The sequence below is a fragment of the Talpa europaea genome, assembly GCF_964194135.1.
Source record: "Talpa europaea genome assembly, chromosome: 11".
Taxonomy (NCBI): Eukaryota; Metazoa; Chordata; class Mammalia; order Eulipotyphla; family Talpidae; genus Talpa; species Talpa europaea.
In genome coordinates this window covers 64,519,694-64,538,501 of record NC_140078.1, presented here as the reverse complement: position 1 = coordinate 64,538,501, position 18,808 = coordinate 64,519,694, and the positions used below count along the sequence as shown (strand labels likewise).

Sequence of the window (18,808 nt, the reverse complement as noted above, 5' to 3'; positions counted from 1 at the left end):
AAGTTAAATGAGTTGGAGCACTTTGCAATTTGTTTTCCTTTTATGGTAAAGCCAGTAATGTTGCTTTTAATTCTCTTTAAGGAGAAAGCTTTTAATACCAAACAAAGAGATTGGATTTTGAACAGATTTCATTTTAACCTTTTATATAACTCCAGAAATGTGAAGTAAAATTCCTGTATAAAAATATATCGTGTAAAATCTAGAATTAACAATACTTGCTAAAATCTCAAGCAGTATTTTCCTCTTCAGGATTTGAGCATGAAGTTTGGTTTAAGACACATTCCTTGCCCTGAATGTTATAGTTACTCAAGGTTTACCATGTAACTTAATGAATACATTGAGGCTTTTGTGTTGTGATAAAGATGCTTTCTCTGTTAACAAATCGTGAATCTCTGTATCTGTTTCATACCTAGTCGGTAAACCCTTTTAATTTGTTAACTCTTCTTTAATTCTTCACTATCTGAGTGAAAAGATAAAGGGTAAAAGATATAGATTATAAGGACATGGAGTCCTGCCATCATGTTGTGGGCATAGAGTGAGACACAGCCTTTTCTGGACCACTCTCTGCTTGTTTTGATATCATTCTCTTGTCTGGGTGAGGACAAAGACATCTCTGGTGCAGAGAAACTTTCCTCTAAGGTCTGCTTTGTCCAGACAAAATGCCGCCCTCCCTCAAGGACATCTGCCTTTTGATGATAATAAGTGCTCTGACGTAAACCTCAAGTCTTTGTATATTTCATCCATGTGAAACTAAATAGTTTTTATTATCTTTAGGCAGTGAATTATCTTAATATTTTATACTGTTTTTTCCTGCCCTTAAAAAAAAAATCCCTCCCTGCCCCTCACCCCCTTTTTGCAATCACAGTCACTATCTGTGTATGCTTCTCATGCCCTCCTCCTTTCTCTTAGGGCTTTGCTCTCACATAATTACCTTATTTGGAGTAATGCTTTGAATCAGTGTGTTGCTCCTGTAACTGTTTATTTTTCATCATTCAATGAGATCCACCCCCTGAACAATCTCAAGATTGCTTTAGTTACATTTCTGTATGAAACAGATTTTTTAAATTTCATTTTTTAAAACTTTAGTTTCTCTAAGCCAAAGTTATTTTTTAATGACAAAGAATCGAAATACTTGGTGAGGTTCCCTGATCCTAATAGTTTATATCCTCAGGATAGGACAACTCTTGAGTTTAATCTAAATGTTGCTAATATTTTATTTCTTTGTTCTTAAAGTAGTTGTCCAGAGTAGGATATATTGGCATGCTTTTGTTTGTTTTCTTGTAGGACACACTTCCCCAGTCAGCTAGCTTTCTGACATTTCTACCAGATATTTTTCTCAGTATAACTGCAAAGGAGTTAGTCTTAAATTCATACAAATAGTATTTTGGTCTGTAGACTTCCTTTTCTTAAAAGATATATATCACTGTATACTTGAAATTAGCCCATTTCACTTAGTTTGCAATCTATTCTGGAACAAATTTTTCCAGTTTTAGTCTTCTTTATTTTTAGGTTTTAGGACAAATAGCTCTGGAACTGTTCTATGGAAAGAAAAACTAGCTTCATAGCAAGAATTGCTTTAATTTTTTTTCCTTCAGAAATGAATAGTCTTGTGAAAGTTTTTATTAAAATAAGCAACCTCAGAGGGTGTCTGCCTCACATCTCCCATGTGAGATTCTAAAGCTCTGTTTTTACTTTGTGAATGTCTGCTTTCTAAAGGGAAATAAATTATGGGCAATATGTTGAATGCTGTTTGTTAATTTTTACTTTGTATTTAGACATTAATTCTAGTCTTGGTTTCTTTGATGTATTTCTCTTTAATGACCTTCTGGGTGACTTTTAGCTCATTTTTATTTGTAATGTTTAGAATTGGATTGGAAGAAACTTGATACAAAATCTGACTCAATCCCTCACTGACAGTTTGACTCTGGGCAATATAACCTTGTTAAACCTCAATTTCCTCACTTGTAAAATGGGATGATAGTACCTACTTAAGAAGATTGTTATGACAAGTCATATTTACTAAACATTACAAGTAATACTGTCCACAAAGAATACATGTTAACCAATGGATAGAAGCTGCTGGGGCAGTGGAAGAGAGAGTAGGGGAGAGGAGTAGCGGGAGAGAGTATTTGTGGGAGCTTTCTTATTGAAATAACTTATTTTCCCCCCTTTTTATTCCCAGTCACAAGACAATGAAAGCTGATTGATTCAGCTTTACTATTCCTGTTAAAGTAATATTTTTGACAATATAGAGATTGTTTAACTTTTTAATTATCCAAGAAGGCATGTCATTTTAAAAAATTGGGTCTCAAGCATATTATTTTAATGCTGAACTCATTTTTTTTTTAATGAAACCTAACTTAGAGAATTAGGAATAATTTCCAGGTTGTAGTTATAGCAGCAGATTTTATAGTTCTTTTACATTCATCCACTCTTCTGTCAGTTTAAGGTCCCTTAGGTAGCTGACATCTGTACCTGATAGTGCAGTTTGAGTTTATTTTTTGCTTTCAATTAGTTGTAGCTGTCACGTGAGAAAGTGATCCTTTAGCTTTAAAATTTTGTTCTAGTCTAGGGACACCTGTCCTCTCTTTGAGCTTCTCTTAAATGCATTGTTTCTCTGTGTGTGTGTGTGTAGGTGGGTGGGTGTGCCTATATATTTAGTACATATTTGTATCAACCAAGAAATAAATTTGGTTCTTTTCTGTTAAGTCTTTGACAAAATTTTACATTTTTTACAGTTCCATCATGTTTTCTGACTCAACAAAATACTTAGATGATGGTTCTCAAATTTATTATACCCATCAGTTCTACTCCTTGCTAAGTTCCCTCTAGGAATGTCTATGCATATATATCAGGCACAGAGTCAAGACTGTTGGCAGCTGCCTTATTCATGGTAGTTCAAAACCATAGACAACCCAAAAGACCCTCAATGGTTAAATACACTGCAGTTTATTGGTTGAAAGAAGCCTGACACAAATGAATATATGCTATAGTATTCCATTGGTGCAAATTTCAAAGCCACTAAACTTATTTAGTCCTGTATATTGGATAGAATGATTATAAAGAAATGCAAGAAGCCAAATACCATAAAAGCCAGGTTAATAGTTACCTTTATGGGCGAGGTTTTGATTGGCAAAAAGTAAAAGGCTTCAGGTGTTGGTGGTTAGGTTCTCAGTCTTGAATCTCGACTGAAATCATACAGACATTTGCCTTAAAATTTTTTATTAACCTTATTTAAAACCTTTTGTGTTTTATGCCCCCTTTTTTATGTGTTATTTTTCACAGCAAATAAACTGGTTCTAAAATTAGGTGAAAATGAGCAATTATTTTCTCTAGAATATTTCTCAAAAGGAGAAAGTTTTAAAAAAGAAAGAAAACCCTGTATTTTATCTTTCATTTGTGCCAAGGCAAGTAGCTTTTTAAAGAGCTGCAATTATCGTTACATGGAAGTTCTGTTTTGAGTCTCTGAGGGGTATCTGACGTCTAGAGCTCTAAAGATTGAGGTCTCCACCCCAAGTGTGAGAACCAGTGGTTATTATCATTTTAAAATTATATTTATTTCATTTTTTTATATTGAGGTAACATTGGTTTACAACACTGTATATAATTTAGAGGTATAGTATCACCCCCTTCAGGTGTTGTTACCACACCACACTCACCACCAAAACATCTATAGTTCTCCAGCATAGTCCATTGTGCTATCGCCCCACATTGCTTCCCTCCTCCTCCCCACTGATATCTTCAGTTCTACAGTCAGATTTCTAGGGTTTGTAATTGGTTTGGCTTTACCTGACTGTAGGGTAAGGAAAAATGTCAGGCTTTTCTGCCCTCCCGCCATCAGGATAGATGATGGATCCTTGCGGTCCTGAATGCATGCCTGATGGCGGGCACCTGGAGTAGGGTGTGGGCAGAGGTAGATGGGATTCACCTGGGCTGAGACTGGGCTTTTAAGGGCGGCATCACGGGGACGCCAGCAGAAGCCGAAAGAGAAGCCGAGACAGAAGCAAAGAAGCAGAAGCAGAGATCACCAGAGAGCCCAGATAGAGTGAGGATTTGCTGGGGGCTGGGAGGACTGCCAGCCTCCCGGCCCCCCAGCACCCCTGCCTGCTGGGTACCGGGTAAATCCCAATAAAAGACCTGCAGAAGCCACTGAGGACTCTGACTCCTCCTTTACCCAGTCTGCTGGATATTAGAAAACTTACACTGTGTCCAGTCCTGCCTTTACACTGACCCTTTCTTTTGTTTCTCTGTATTTCACATATGAGTGACACCATCTGATATTTCTCTTTCTCCTTCTGACTTATTTCACTTACTGTCATCATCTCCAGTTCTATCCATGTTGTTGCAAAGAGCAAGTGTTTATCCTTTTTTTTTAACAGCTGAGGAGTATTCCATTTAGGTCTATACCACGTCTTCCTTGTCTACTCATCTGTTTTTGGACACTTACATTGTTTCCATAGCTTAGCTATTGGAAATATTGTTGCAATGAACATAGGACTACATATCCTCCAAATTAATGTTTTTGCACTCTTTGGGTAGATACCTAGGAGTGGAATTGCTAGATCTTGTGGTACATCCATTTTTAATATTTTGAGAAACAGTCATACTATTTTTCATAAGTACTGAACCAGTCTACATTCCCATCAACAGTATTCAAGGGTTCCTTTTTCTCCACATTCTTTTTTTTTTTTTTTTTAAGATTTATTTATTTATTTATACAAGCACTGGGTACTGTCAGAAGCGCGGGAGGGCGAGAGAATTCACCAGAGCCAGAGCTGGGAACAGAACAGGCAGACCGACGAAATACACTGCTGAGGGGAGCAGCGGGCGGCAGGAGAGGTCTGCGTGCCATATGGCAGCTTTACAACCCAGCACTAAACTGCTGCGCCACTGCGGGGGCCCTTTCTCCACATTCTTATCAACACTTGTTCTGATCTTTTTGATTGGGCCATTCTCACAGGTGGAAGATGGTATTTCATTGTGGTTTTGATTTGCATATCTTTACATAAGTGATGATGAGCATTTCTTCACACAGCTGTTGGCCATCTGTATGTCTTCTTTGTAGAAGCCCCTGTTTTGCTCTTCTGGAAGTGAAAACTACAGCAGATAATAGATGTCCACAAATGTTGGAAGGTGTAAATAGTTGAGTGGTAAAATATTTGAGTTTCCATTCTCTCTTGTGTAAGGATCTGTGGCTGTGTGTGTGTGTGTGTGTGAAGGAAACCTCAAAAAAGTAGGCTTAAAACTGTGGCTCAGGTATTAGAGGCACTTAGTACCTCTCAATCAGGGCACCAAACAGTGTGGTATAGTATCACCCCTTTATATAATAATCCAATCCTCTTTTTTCTCCCCCCATCCCTTCCAGACAGACGAATGTTTCTTTACACACACACACACACACACACACACACACACACACACACGAGGTTTGCTCTCTGAGGTTGAAATGGAGAGTCAATAGATGGGGTACTTCAGGAATGTTTTGAGATTAGGGTATGAACATCTTTTGGGGGAAAAAAAGAAGGAGGATTCAGTGAAGTCTGCATTTGAATTAGAATGCTGTTCACCAGGTTTACATTCCTTAGAAAAGTTAGAGGATTTTACTGCAAGTAAGCTGGACCAGAAGAAAAACACTGATACTGACATTTGAATGTCTCCCAACAAACCGCCACTGTGTGATGGCAAGTAGGTGGCAAGTCCCATTCATGCACAGAACCTTGTCAGTTTTTTATTATCTCATCTTAAATGTGAAGAGACAGTCAAGATCGCCAGACTTTTTGGGAAATTGTTGAGAAAGGAGAGAGCAAATTAATTAAAAAACAAACAAAATGTTAAATAGGAAAAATGAAAGAAGCAGAAGAAAACATTTTTAAAAGACATAATTAATTCCTTCAGAGATAAGATGTTTTGTGGATGAAACAAGATAAATGCTATTTTGAGAAGCAGAATACATATAGAATTCTTGAAAACTAAAAATATGATTCCAGATTTTTAAAATTTAATCAGAAAAAGGAATAGAAGAAAAAGCAGAGGAAAATTCAGAAAATATAACAAAAAGATGAGTTATTTTTTTTCCAGCTCATTTCTTTTTTTTTTAATTTTTTTTAATTTTATTTTTACATTCCCCATACAATTACAACCCCCTTATTTTGACCCCAACCCCTCCTTTCCCTGCCCGCCTCCCCCTTTAGAGTGTTTCTGGTTCATAGTTGTTTGTTGATTTTGATATTTTCTTTCTTATAGTTATTCTTTTTCCTGGTCCCTTATTTAAGTTTTCTAGATTCCTGCTATGAGTGAGACCATCCGGTATTTTTCTTTTTCTTTCTGGCTTATTTCACTGAGCATGATCCCTTCCAGCGCCATCCATGTTGCTGCAAATTGCATGTGTTTATCTTTTTTGAATGCTGAGTAATATTCCATGGTGTATATGTACCACATCTTCTTGCTCCAGTCATCTATTTTTGGGCATTTGGGTTGTTTCCAAAGCTTAGCTATTGTAAATAGTGCTGCTATAAACATAGGGGTGCAGGTGCTCTTTGGAATTGATGTTTCTGTGTCCTTTGGGTAAATACCTAGGAGTGGAATTGCTGGATCCTATGGAAGCTCTGCGTTTAGTAGGTCCAGAAATCTCCACACAGCTCTCCGTAGTGGTTGGGCCAGTTTGCACTCCCACCAACAGTGCAGGAGAGTTTCTTTTTCTCCACACCCTCGCCAACATTTGTTGTTGCTAGTTTTTTTAATATGTGTCATTCTCACTGGTGTGAGATGGTATCTCATTGTAGTTTTGATTTGTATTTCCCTGATTACAAGTGATGTTGAACATTTTTTCATATGCCTGTTGGCCATTCGCATTTTCTCTTAAGAGAAGTTTCTTTTTAGTTCTTCTGCCCATTTTTTGACTGGATTATTTTCTTTGTTTTTGTTGAGTCTAAGATGAGTTATTTTTTAAAGAAATAAAAGAAGTAAAATTTAAGAAAATTTGGGTCTTGATCTAACATCTAAATAATAAGATTTCCATAGTGAGAAAAGGGGAGTCTGGGAAGAGATGAGAAAAGAGAATTTATCAGTGAAATAGAATGTAATTCCCCAGAATTGAAGAGGTGAGCTTCTAAAACATTGAAAGAATGATTTCATTGTTCAACACAATATATTTTTAAAAACACACTAACCTGGATATAAAAAGTCACATATTGTGTCATTCTTTTTACATGAATATCAAGAGTAGGAATTCTTAGAAACAGAAAGCAGATGAGTGATGACCAGAGGTGGTGATGGTGAGACTTGAAAGTAAATTCTTAGTAAGCATGAGGTTTCCTTTTAGGAGTGATAAAAATGTTTTGGAACTAGATAGAGATGGTGGTTGCATACATTATGACTATACTGAATGGCACTGAATTTTTCACCTTAAAATAATTATTTTATGTTATATGAATTTCACCAGAATTAATAAACGAGAGGGGTTAAGACACAACCTATGAAACTGTCCATAGCCACTGTGGCATGGATTCAATCCCTGGCCAGGGAGCTACCCACATGGCTCAGCAGACCTCTTCTGACTCATCTGCTGCTCCCCTCAGCAGTATATTTCAGTCAGTCTGCCTGTTCTGTTCCCCACTCTATCTCTGGTGAATCTCTCACACCCCCGTACCTCTGGCCTGTACCCCAGTTCTTTATGCATAAATAAATAAATCTTAAAAAAAAAAAAGAATAACTGGGATAAAGAGAAGGTTCTAAAAACTACCTGAGAGGAACAATGGATCTCATATTAGTAATATTAACCTAAATTATAATTCAGCAATAAATAAATCCTGAAATCTTAATGACAATTCAGCATTTATTTTTAACTCATGTTACATGTCCATGGTGAGTGGGGACATTGTTACCCAGGGATCTAAGCTAATGGCAACTTTAGCATCTTTTGACATTGCCATCTCAACACATGCTTCCTACGGCAGGGTAATAGAGAAGTGTAGAAAATTCTACTCTCTTAAATGCTTTGGCCCAACCTAGAACCAGTTATGTGAACCTTTCTCAGTACTAGGGATTTGGCCTGAGCTTTTCTCACTGGTACCCCAAAAGGGACTGGCAAACCAGGCATTGCTGAGCACAAGAATTCTCTACTATGCATGCTAAAGAATAGGAGTGAGACTGGCATTAAATACACTTTCTAGTTTGGAGCTAGAAGACTTTGGAACAATGCTTTCAAAATTCTGAAGGAAAATTTACTTCCTACAGAATTAATTGTGTATCTAATGAAGCCATCAACCAAATGTGTGGGTAATATGCTACTTTTCAGGATAACTTGTATGTCATTTATTTATCTTTTCTTTAGCCCTTTCTGGGAAATTATCAGAGGGTACATTACACTAAAACAAGGAGAATAAAGCAGGCAGAGGAAGATCTAGAATCTGGGGCAGATGATTTTGCACAGGATAAAGCCCAGGCTACTACAGATTCAGGGCCTGTGGAAGGGAGAGACAGGAATATATACTGGGATAGCTGACCTGATGTTTGACAATACTGAGAATTTTATGTTTTGTAAGAAGTTGACCTATGTTTGAGGTAGATGTATTAAAAATTAGCAAAACAAAACAAGACTTTATAAGCTCCAAAAAAGCTAAAGGTTGTATAAGAAGGGAAATATCATAGCATATTTTATGACTCAGATATGTAGTCATAATATAAATACTTACTATAGGTGAATAAAATGCAACCCTTATAAGAATGATGGTAGGATATGAGAGCTTAATCATCTATAAGAAACTATCAATAGGGCCTCTCTGGTGGCCCAGGAGTTAAAGTCTCAGCGCTATCAAGCTATTGCCAGTTACTGGGGCATGAGTTCGAGCCCCAGCCAGGAAGCTAAGACCTCTCCTGCCACGCCCGCTGCTCCCCTCGGCAGTGTATTTCAGTGGATCTGCCTGTTCTGCTCCCCACTGTTTCTGGTGAATCCTCTCACCTCCTGTGCCTCTGGCCTATAGCCCAGTTCTTTTATGTATAAATAAATAAAAATACATCTTTTAAAAAAGGAAATTATCAATAAATAATGTCCAAAGTAGAATCAGTGCCACATATTGCAAAGAGCCTATATGAAATGAAAATTATGAAAAGGAGCCATGGACTTTGGCAGATAGGAGGTTATGGTTGTCTCAGAGCATTTTCAGTGGTTAAGTGATGACTATAAACCAAGTTCAGGGGGTTCAAGAGTGAAAGACTAGAGAAAATATTTCACATGCTGCAAAAGTATAAATTGAAGGAGACTAACTGACATACAGGATTAAATAAAGGGGGCATACAGAATGGATATTTTTCAGTGAACTAGAGAATATGAAAATCTGACTTTAAATAAATTATAAAGACACTGCATTATACATTTACAGAGAATTCCCCCAACTAAAACAAAGCAAAACAAAATTTCACTTCTTTAAATAAACAAAATTTCACTCTTATAAAATGATTAATTTTACTGAAACATATAGGCATTTCTACTGAATTACATGAATAGGGTAAAGTAAGCTATTTGTATAACATAATTTGTAAATCTTCTGTATTTAAATAAAATACCTTCTTAGAATTCCTTTATTTCAACTTAATATCCTTGATTTAAAGAGGGTTGCTTTGTTCTGAGTCCCTTTAAAAAAGCTTAGACTTTTAAAATAAGGTAAGAATTAATGAGAATAAAAGCAAAGGGAACCCCTAGCCCCAGGTTATTTTTATTAACCTGATTGCTCTATTATTGTTCAAATTCTCTTAGTTCTCCTTCCAGATTCAAAGTTTTTTCAAGCCTAGTCATGGGAGTAATTTTATCATCTTTAAATTTGGTCATGGAATGTGTTACACTGCCTGGCTCAGGGAAATGCTGCTCGGTTTGGACTTGGATAGTAACGTTTATTTTCTTTGACAGAGAAGCTGATTGTCGAGGGGCATCTAACCAAAGTGGTAGAAGAAACAAAGCTTTCAAAAGGTTCGTTTTCTCTGGGTTTTCTGTGGGTTTTGACAACTCTTTTGGATAAAGAAGGTCAGTGTACATTTTCAAGGTTATAGTATTTTAATCATCACTTTGTAGTTCTTATAGCCCACAAAATGGCATCTAATAACAGTACCAGATAATATAAAATAGTTGGGAGTTCTGTTTTAAGGAGGATATCTTAACTGTAAAGAAACTTTTTAAATAGCTGTGTATGTACTTTTTTTGAAAGTTAATGCTTGCAATAGTTTTCTTTAGGTGTGAAAGATTTGCTGTGATCTCTCTGTCTCACTTCCAGCATTATTTTTGACTTTGACCTCAAAATTTAACAAACAAAATGTATATCTTTTTTGAAACAATAGGTAAAAAATGTTTATGATTTCAATTTTGGGGTTATTATACCTTTACCATTTTATATTTAACATTTTCCTAATTTTTGGCATCTCAATTTAATTCAAATAGAAGTATGTATATAGAATATTGTTAGGTTTGTATGAATAGTCTATAATTGCCTATAGTAGTTTATTCTGTTAATTTTTTTGTTAGAAAAGTGAATTTTAAAGCATATTGTCAAGTCACTTATTTATAGGGAAATTGGGCAAATTAATTTGGTGGGATATACTCACAATCACTCTAGGATGTTCATCAGAACATACCAGTATAAAATTTAGAAATACATCATTTTGGTCAATTAAAACAATGAATGGTAACAGTTTAGAATACTCAATTTCTGTAAATTCTATTTTACTTTCATAAAATGTAACGAAACAAAATGAAAGCAACCGATTCCATTGAGCTTGTAAAAGTATTAAAAGGATAGTGCGTTATTTCAAATACCTGGTAACTCCCTTTCTCAATTTTGTGCATAGCAGATGCCATATTTGGAGAAAGAATGCATAGAATATGAATCACTGAATATTATTCTGGCAAACAGGCATTGAGTTTCAGAATGGTGAACTATTTTTAGTACGTATGGCAATTTATTTCTCCTCATTTAAAGGGAGATGAGAACAGACTTTAAAATAGCTTTCACTTCACCACCTAAATACCTGTTTGTATTAGTTGGTTTAATAATTAGGGAAAAAAATCAGTGCTTCCTTAATTAAAGCATTTTGCTACCTTAGTGTTTCTATTTAATGCATTCTGTATTAGAATATATTTACTTGAAATCATGTGATGTCATTACTGAAACAGATTTGTGCAAGTTTACTTCAAACCTTGTATAATCTATGTGTTAATTATAAATGTATAATCTATGTAATTTAAAAGAGCATGCTTTTTAATCCAATAATGCCACTTCTGGGTTTTTATCTTAAGAAACAAATTAGACAAATCAGCAAGGGTATTTGTTTCAGTGTTTTTTTGTTTTTTAAAGATTTATTCATTTATGCACACAAGAACTGGGGTGTAAGCCAGAGGTGGTGAGAGGATTCACTGGAAAGAGAGGAGAGCAGAAAAGGCTAATCTACTGAAATACACTGCTGAGGGGAGCAGCGGGCGAGGCAGGAGAGGTCTGCTGTGCCATGTGGGTTGCTCCCTGGTCGGCCTGAGATTAACTCATGCTGCAGTGACTGGTGATAGCTTGATAGTGCTGTTTTTAACCCCTGTGCCACCAGGGAGGCCCTGTTTCAGTGTTTTTATAAATGCAAAAAGAGGACAACCTAAGTGTCCAGTAATAAGGGCACTATTAAATAAATTATAGCCAGTAAGCCCATGCAAGTGAATAGAAAACATCCTTTATGTATGTGCAAGTCTTATATACCCAGAGATTTTTCTACCAGCAGTCAACATTTTATTAGTACTCACAATAAACATGCAGAGGTACACTAACCCTCATATCAAACTGGATTGCTGAAATAAGTTACATTTTTAAATGATTTAAAATAGCTATAAAGTATTTTGGATTGGCTGGATTGTCTTGTTTTTAAAATGCCTTCATTGATAGTGTTTTTGGAGAAATCTTTCTGTCTGCATTAATAAATAGCAATTGCTAGAAATGGTCAATTAGCAGCTACAGGTTTTAGTATTCCTCCAGATATTTCACCTAATGCAGAATGTAATCAAGTTTGCATATGCTTTCTGTTTAAGCACTAACTCTCATCTTACAATAGCTTTAGGGGTGGAGGCAGAAGGAATTTGAGTAGGTAAGACCACTGGATTCAGCTCCATGTTGAATCTATTAACTAACTGTATGCTGCCAGGCAATTTACTTCAGCTCTTTAAACTTCAGTTTCCTTATTTATAAAATGGAATTGACAATATTTAACCTGTAGAGTTTTGTGAGAATTTAATGAAATACTGCTTATAGAGCAGGACGTACTGTTCTTATATCTGACAAATACACCTTATCTTGCTCCTTCTTGATTCTTGCTTTCTTTCCAAGTAATAGTTCCAGTGGTATAGGATGTGGTCTATAGCCCGTATGTTTGTTTTGCCCATCCATTGCTAGGACTGATACTTAAAAACATAGTGAAAATAGTTATTGTATTGTAGACTTTGCAGTATGGGAACAGTTTTGATATTGATAGCTGTTCTTCCATTTCCTTCTCTATACTATTGGTGTGTATCTTAATAGAGGCATGTTTTAATGATTAAATGCTGCAGAGAAAATCAAGCAGTAATAACTTCTTAATAGACCATGACTTGACTTGCTAAAAACTTTCCTTCTTACTCAAAATAGATTTGTGCCTTAAATCATCCTCTTTTGGGAGCACCTGTTATGTGGTCTGTGCACTGTTCTATGCAGTTGGGAATGGCAGTTTACAAAACAGACAAAAATCCATGCCCCCATGGAGCTTGCATTCTAGTAAGATCTTAATGGAAGATTTGGTCTCACTTTTAGATAATTTTACCTCCCTGCCTTATACTCTATAAAATAAAAGTTCCTTCTAAACCAGGAGAATACTTTTGAAAATATATTTCACTCATTTTACTTCATTATCTTCATGATAAAATTTTTAGGAATATTAAAATCAAAGGAGAATTGTTAGTCTGTTTTCCTTTTAGTTTCCCCAGAGTGGTTCTTTTACTGCCTCTGTATAGGTTAAATGTATTAGCTTCCCTTGAGACTATAACTTTGTGATCAAAACTAGAACATTCAGAAATGAATGCACCAGAAGTCACAGATTGGGTTCCCAAGGGCCTTCGTGGTCAGTGACTTCACTTTTAATCTAAGTTCTCTGTCTCTCAGCATCTGACCCTTGACTAGAAATGGCAGTGAGGAAAAAAAGCAAAGTACTCTTATAATTCAGCATCCATTTCACAAGTTAAACCACAAATTCTAGGGTTTTCTTATATGGAATAGCTATAACAACTTACATTTTTACTAAATATTTTGACAGTAATGGTTTTAAATATGTTTTTCATTACTTCCAGAATGGAAATATCTCTTGATGATATTGACAAACTGTATATTCACTATACTTTTTTAAACAGTATGTGACTATGTGAAGTTAGAAAATAAATATCTACCATGTCCCTACCTCCAGCAATAACTACTAGTGTCTTTCTGTACTTGAATAATGTATACAGCTATGAATTCATAGTTAAATGTATATCTATTTTCAATCTAAATAGGTCTTGTTATACATACTATTCCCTTAACAGATGTTATTTTTACTTAATGGTAGTACATGTATCTTGAATATTTTTCCATTTCATTTGAAAAATACTGTAGTGAACATTCTTATATACCATATGTAGTCTTTTATTTCCTTAAGAAATGTACTGTGGACATTTAAAATTTTGATATTACCACAAACAGTGCAATCAAATGTATAACTTTACCAAAAATAAACATGCTTAATGAATTTATATTCTCATTAAGGAAATAAGATACACACACACACACACACACAGGATGATATAAAATAAAACATGATTAGGGCCTTCCTTGGTGGCGCAGCAATTGAGCGCTGGGCTGAGAGGCTGCCCACAGCCTCTGCAGCGCCGGTTCTTTCCCCAGCTGCCGGCGAGGGTCCCACTAAATAGATAGATAGATAGATAGATAGATAGATAGATAGATAGATAGATAGATAGATAGATAAATAAAAAACATGATTAATTGCAAAAACATATAATAAAGAGAATATGCAATAAAAAGGAAGAACATGCCGAAGAGACCAAAACTTCCTTAGAAGTGATAGGGGATGGGAAGTAAGTTATATCTTAAATGATGAATAAACCAGTTAGAGAGAATGATCATTGAGGTTAGAGAAATATTAACTTGAGCTTGAACACCTCAACCCTCTAAAGAGACTAACCTGATTGAAACAGAACTCATTTGAGAACTAATGAATGCAGTGATCAGATTATGGCTAAATGCTGGGATATAAAGCTTGGCAGATAGGGAGATTCTATAGGACTTTGGTCAAAGAAATGACTGTTTCTATAAATGCTATCCTACTATACGCTAATATATCCACATCTACCATTACATGTGAGGCTCTAGATCCTAATTAATTGTTAATAATTTTTAATAAATTATTGAGCTCAAAGTTAGGATTTTTCAGAACAATTCATTGAAAACTAGGTCTAGGATGACTTCATTGGATTAGGCAGCATATCACTTGCAAATAATTTCAAAACATTTTTATTTTAAGCCTTTTCTCAGTGTGGTTCAAGTACAGTTATATTTTCTTGTTTTAAATGTTTTGTAACAAATGTGATTTTTTTTGTTTTAAATGTTTTGTAACAAATGTGATTTTTTTTGTTTTATTTTGACTATAAATATTACTAAAGCAACCTAACTAGTGTTTTTATACAATAAAACCATTTCCTTTCATCATCTTCATACAATGTCCACATTGTCCTGGGAATTTTGCTATATTTGTTCCAGTTCTCTGAATATTTTAGCAAAGCTTGCTTCATTTTTGTTTCCAGTTGGCAAGTGGACAGCCTTGAAAAGCCCCAGCCCTCTGCACAGCAGATATGATCCACATTATAATTTAATATGAGCTACGTGTAATAACCAGCATTCCATTTTGGACTAGAGTGGTGAAGAAGTAAGAGATTCAGTGACCTCAGTTAATTTTAAAAATATTTTGCATACCAGTAGATTTAGAACACTCATAGCCTGAAGCAGTTTTTTTTTTTTTTTGCTTAAATATATGCTATTAAATTGTAATGAGATTCTATTTCTTTTTCTTGATAGAAAATCAGGCAAGAGCAAAGGAATCTGATTTATCAGATACTCTGAGTCCAAGCAAAGAAAAAAGTAGTGACGACACTACAGGTAAGTTTTAACCTAATATTTACAAATCTGCAGATGTTAATGTGGTTATAGGTTAAAGTGGGTGGAGATTTTATTTTGTGCTTGGGACAAAAGAAATGCTTCTGTTTACCAAGTCTCTCCCTTAAATCTTGGCTACATTGTTAAAACTGTTTTCAACTTCTTAAATATAATAGCTGTAAAATTTTAATTTATTTTGATAATGATAGCTTGTTGGTAGGTCTGAGTACTGTCTGTAATCATCTTTTTTCCCCCCACTGTAGACGCCCAAATGGATGAGCAAGACCTAAATGAACCCCTTGCTAAAGTGTCCCTATTAAAAGGTACTTTAACATGTTTTATGAAACATTTTAAAGGAGAGTGTCAGATTCACCCTTAGCAACAAAATCAGTTCCATGTGTTATATGAAGACTTAAGTTTTAGTTAAAAGATTTAAGACAGGTTTTATAAGGTAGTATGAACTAAAATTTATAATGTTGGTGCTGATACCAATGCTTCAGTCAAAATATTTAAAATGTAAAATAATTTGGATTAATAAAGGCCATGAAGGGCAAAGCAGTTAAGTGGTAGAAGATGAAACATAGCTATGGGTTATTTTGTGTTTATCCTGATATCTCAGAAACTTATTACCACTTTTAACAAAATTAGAAAAAAGTGAAAATATGAACTTTCTTGAAGGAACCTCCTGTTTGCTCTTTTATCATATGGTGAGAGTTATAAATTTCCTCATTTTTTGGTTCTCCTCCTCCAATAAATACCCTCAGGTTCTTCGGACACTCTTCTAGAAATTTTGAGCTAAGGAATTTTAGGTAGACTTGAGATAAGTGTGTAAGTAATGAACTTTCTCACTTGTCTCGCTTTTGTTTATTTGTTTTTCTCCTTTTTTCCCTGACCCTTGTCTCACTTTTAAATAAGTATATATATATATATATTTTTTTTTTAGTTTTTACTTGTTTAGAATGAAGTGATAGGAAATAAATCTGAATTTATAAAATTGTTTTCTAAATAAAGTGCCTTGGATGACTTATCGATAAATCTGTGATTGTTAGTATTTAGTCTCTTTTATATTGCCTTAGTGTACACCAAAAAAATTGACATTTAAGTTCCGCCCTCTGGATGAAACATGTTGATAGCAGTGGACTAACACTGGGCAGCTTTCTGGAATTACAGCAGCAGAAGCACCCTGTGGAAATTTGTCTGTGCAGAAATGCTAGTGCTTCTGGCTAGGACACGAAGGGATCTCCTAGTCGAGATCCTGAGCTTTGATATTATGTAAGGAAGCCTTCATTTCACCCTGCATGACCCTGCTGCTGGCCTAGTTGTACAGTGATGGAGTTTAGGGGTGGTTAAAATAGAAATTATCTACCCAGACCTGAGTTCTTTAATCTGAACATTCTGGCTTTCTCTTTCTTTACCTATGGATACTGAAGCTCACATGGCTCTTGGAGCCACCCTTGATTAAATTCCACTGCCTTAAGGGAGGCCTTAAGGATTAATGGTTACCAATTGCCAACCTGTCCTTAAGTATGATCATAATTTCCAGCACTCTTACTGATCTGTATTGTTCTCAGGTAATCTTTGGTGTTGATGAAGCATGCTGTTGTTATAATAAATCTGAGTTAATGTTTATACAGTCCAGAAATCTCATCTTGGAGCATTTCTTAAGTCTCTCAGATACGCAGTACTATTATAGTATAAAATATTGTTAACCTATACCTAAGAAAATGTCAGAACCCCTGGTCCTTTGTGGGGAGAGAAATAAGAGGAGGGGTGAATGAGTGAATGAACACCCTTCATACAAAAGTAGCTTTTTAGTGATCTTTTCCTTTTTACTATAGAAATTCCTAGAAACCTTCTCAGCAGCCAAGTTCAGATGATTTATAAGTAGCGTTTATGATTGTGTTAATTATATATTGTTATTAGTATTTTTGTGGTTTATGTAGTTTTATATTTTATTTTGATCTCATTGTCTACCACAGTGCCTCATGTTCAGTAAAACTGAGATATTTGTTGAATTAATTAATAACAGACCTCTTACATCAAAGTTATAAAGCCACAGGAACATTTGGAAAGTAATACACTCTAGCCAAGAAGCAAAGAGGCAAAAATCTCTGAGTTCAATCCCAGCTCTGCCATTTATTTGTAATATACCTTTGGGCAAATTGTTTAACTTTTCTGTACTTCAGCTTTTTTTACTTGTCAGAATGGGAAAACTGACTTCATGGGATTATTGTGAGAATTGAGTGAAATTAGACATATAGGTCACTTACCTGTTGTGTTAATAAACCTCTTCATGAAGATGCTGATAATAATAACAATGATGATGATGGCGATTGAGAAAAGCAGACCTGTATGTTGAAGATTAACTTTTTATTAATTGAATACAATTGTGGGGTCAAAACTATTTCCGACATTATCTTTTAGGGAAAAGCCATTGGTGATAGATCTTTTACAATGAATAATGTAAATTTGGTTGTTTGTTACTTTGCCAGATGTCAGGGAAAAGTATTTTTAATCCTAGAGTATCTTGGGAAGGCTAAATAGTATCTGCAAAAGTGCCCATAATATAGATTGGGGAATCAGAATCAAGAGGATGGGAAATTGTGGGGAGAGATAGAGACTGGAAATACAGAGTGCTTGTGGAATGTGGTGTATGTACAGATGCTGCTAGTAATTGCTTCAAGTGTCATTGTTGAAGATGGGTTAGAGTTTCCTGAACCTAAATTAAGTTAAAACAGAACCCCAAATTTTCCTTACACTTCTGTATGATTACCAACTTATGTTAATTATATCCCGTGTGTGTGTGTGTGTGTGTGTGTGTGTGTGTGTGTGTGTGTGTGTGTGTGTGTGTAGGCCAGAGGTGCAGGGGATGAGAGGATTCACCACAGAGTGAGGAGCAGAATAGGCTGACTTACTGAAAAACACTGCTAAGGGGAGCAGTGGGTGAGACAGGAGAGGTCTGCTGCACCATGTGGCTTGGCTCCCTGGCCGGGGATCAAACTCAGTCCGTAGCATTGATAGTGCTGAGACTTAACCCCTAGGCCACCAGGGAGGCCTCTTAATATCTTTACCAACAGAACCTATTGAAAGATTTTGCACCTTGATTTTAAGAACAGACTTTAAGTTGGTAAATGAGTATACATAAAGAAAAGTCACCCAGTTAGAAGCAGAAACAGTTTAGAGGTCTCCAAGAAACAGTAACCATAACTGTAAGTGGTTTTATAACCCTTTATTTTTCTTTTATTAGAGTTGTAAAAATTCTTTAAAATTAATGTATTCATTGGCCTTACTAGAAACATTTGGCTTATTCTTGATTATGTGCGGTTATACTTTGTAATCTGTATAGTTCATTCAGTAGACTGACAGAATCGTTCTTTTTTTTTTTTAAGTAAAAATTATAGACCACCTTGTTAATGCTTAGTGCTGCAAAAGGGAACTACATTTAAGTGGCCTCTTCTCCCTTCTTCCTCATTGAAACTTATTCGTGGCTTCTTGAACCATTATTTTCAAATTTTATCCTCTCCCTTAAAAAAAAAAACAGCCAATTTTTATTTAAAATTATAGTCTGCTGTCCTTTGTGTTAGTTATCTAGCATTAGGAAAATAACCTAA

The 18,808-nt window shown here is 35.3% G+C and overlaps 1 protein-coding gene across 25 annotated transcripts in view; it reads left to right on the top strand.

Annotated features, from left to right (window-relative positions):
• The window catches only part of SLMAP (sarcolemma associated protein), a gene marked incomplete at both ends in the record, with an annotated part of 125,697 nt that overhangs the window by 85,499 nt on the left and 21,390 nt on the right, over nt 1-18,808 (top strand). For 22 of the 25 annotated variants that reach the window (XM_084247357.1, XM_084247353.1, XM_084247352.1 and 19 more), the window contains 3 exons: nt 9,905-9,964; nt 15,120-15,200; nt 15,461-15,520. In XM_084247357.1, coding sequence (XP_084103483.1) covers nt 9,905-9,964; nt 15,120-15,200; nt 15,461-15,520 — 201 coding nt within the window. Of the gene's footprint in view, nt 1-9,904; nt 10,019-15,119; nt 15,201-15,460; nt 15,521-18,808 lie in introns of those variants that run through there. The other 3 variants (XM_084247367.1, XM_084247366.1, XM_084247350.1) reach the window with 2 other exon arrangements.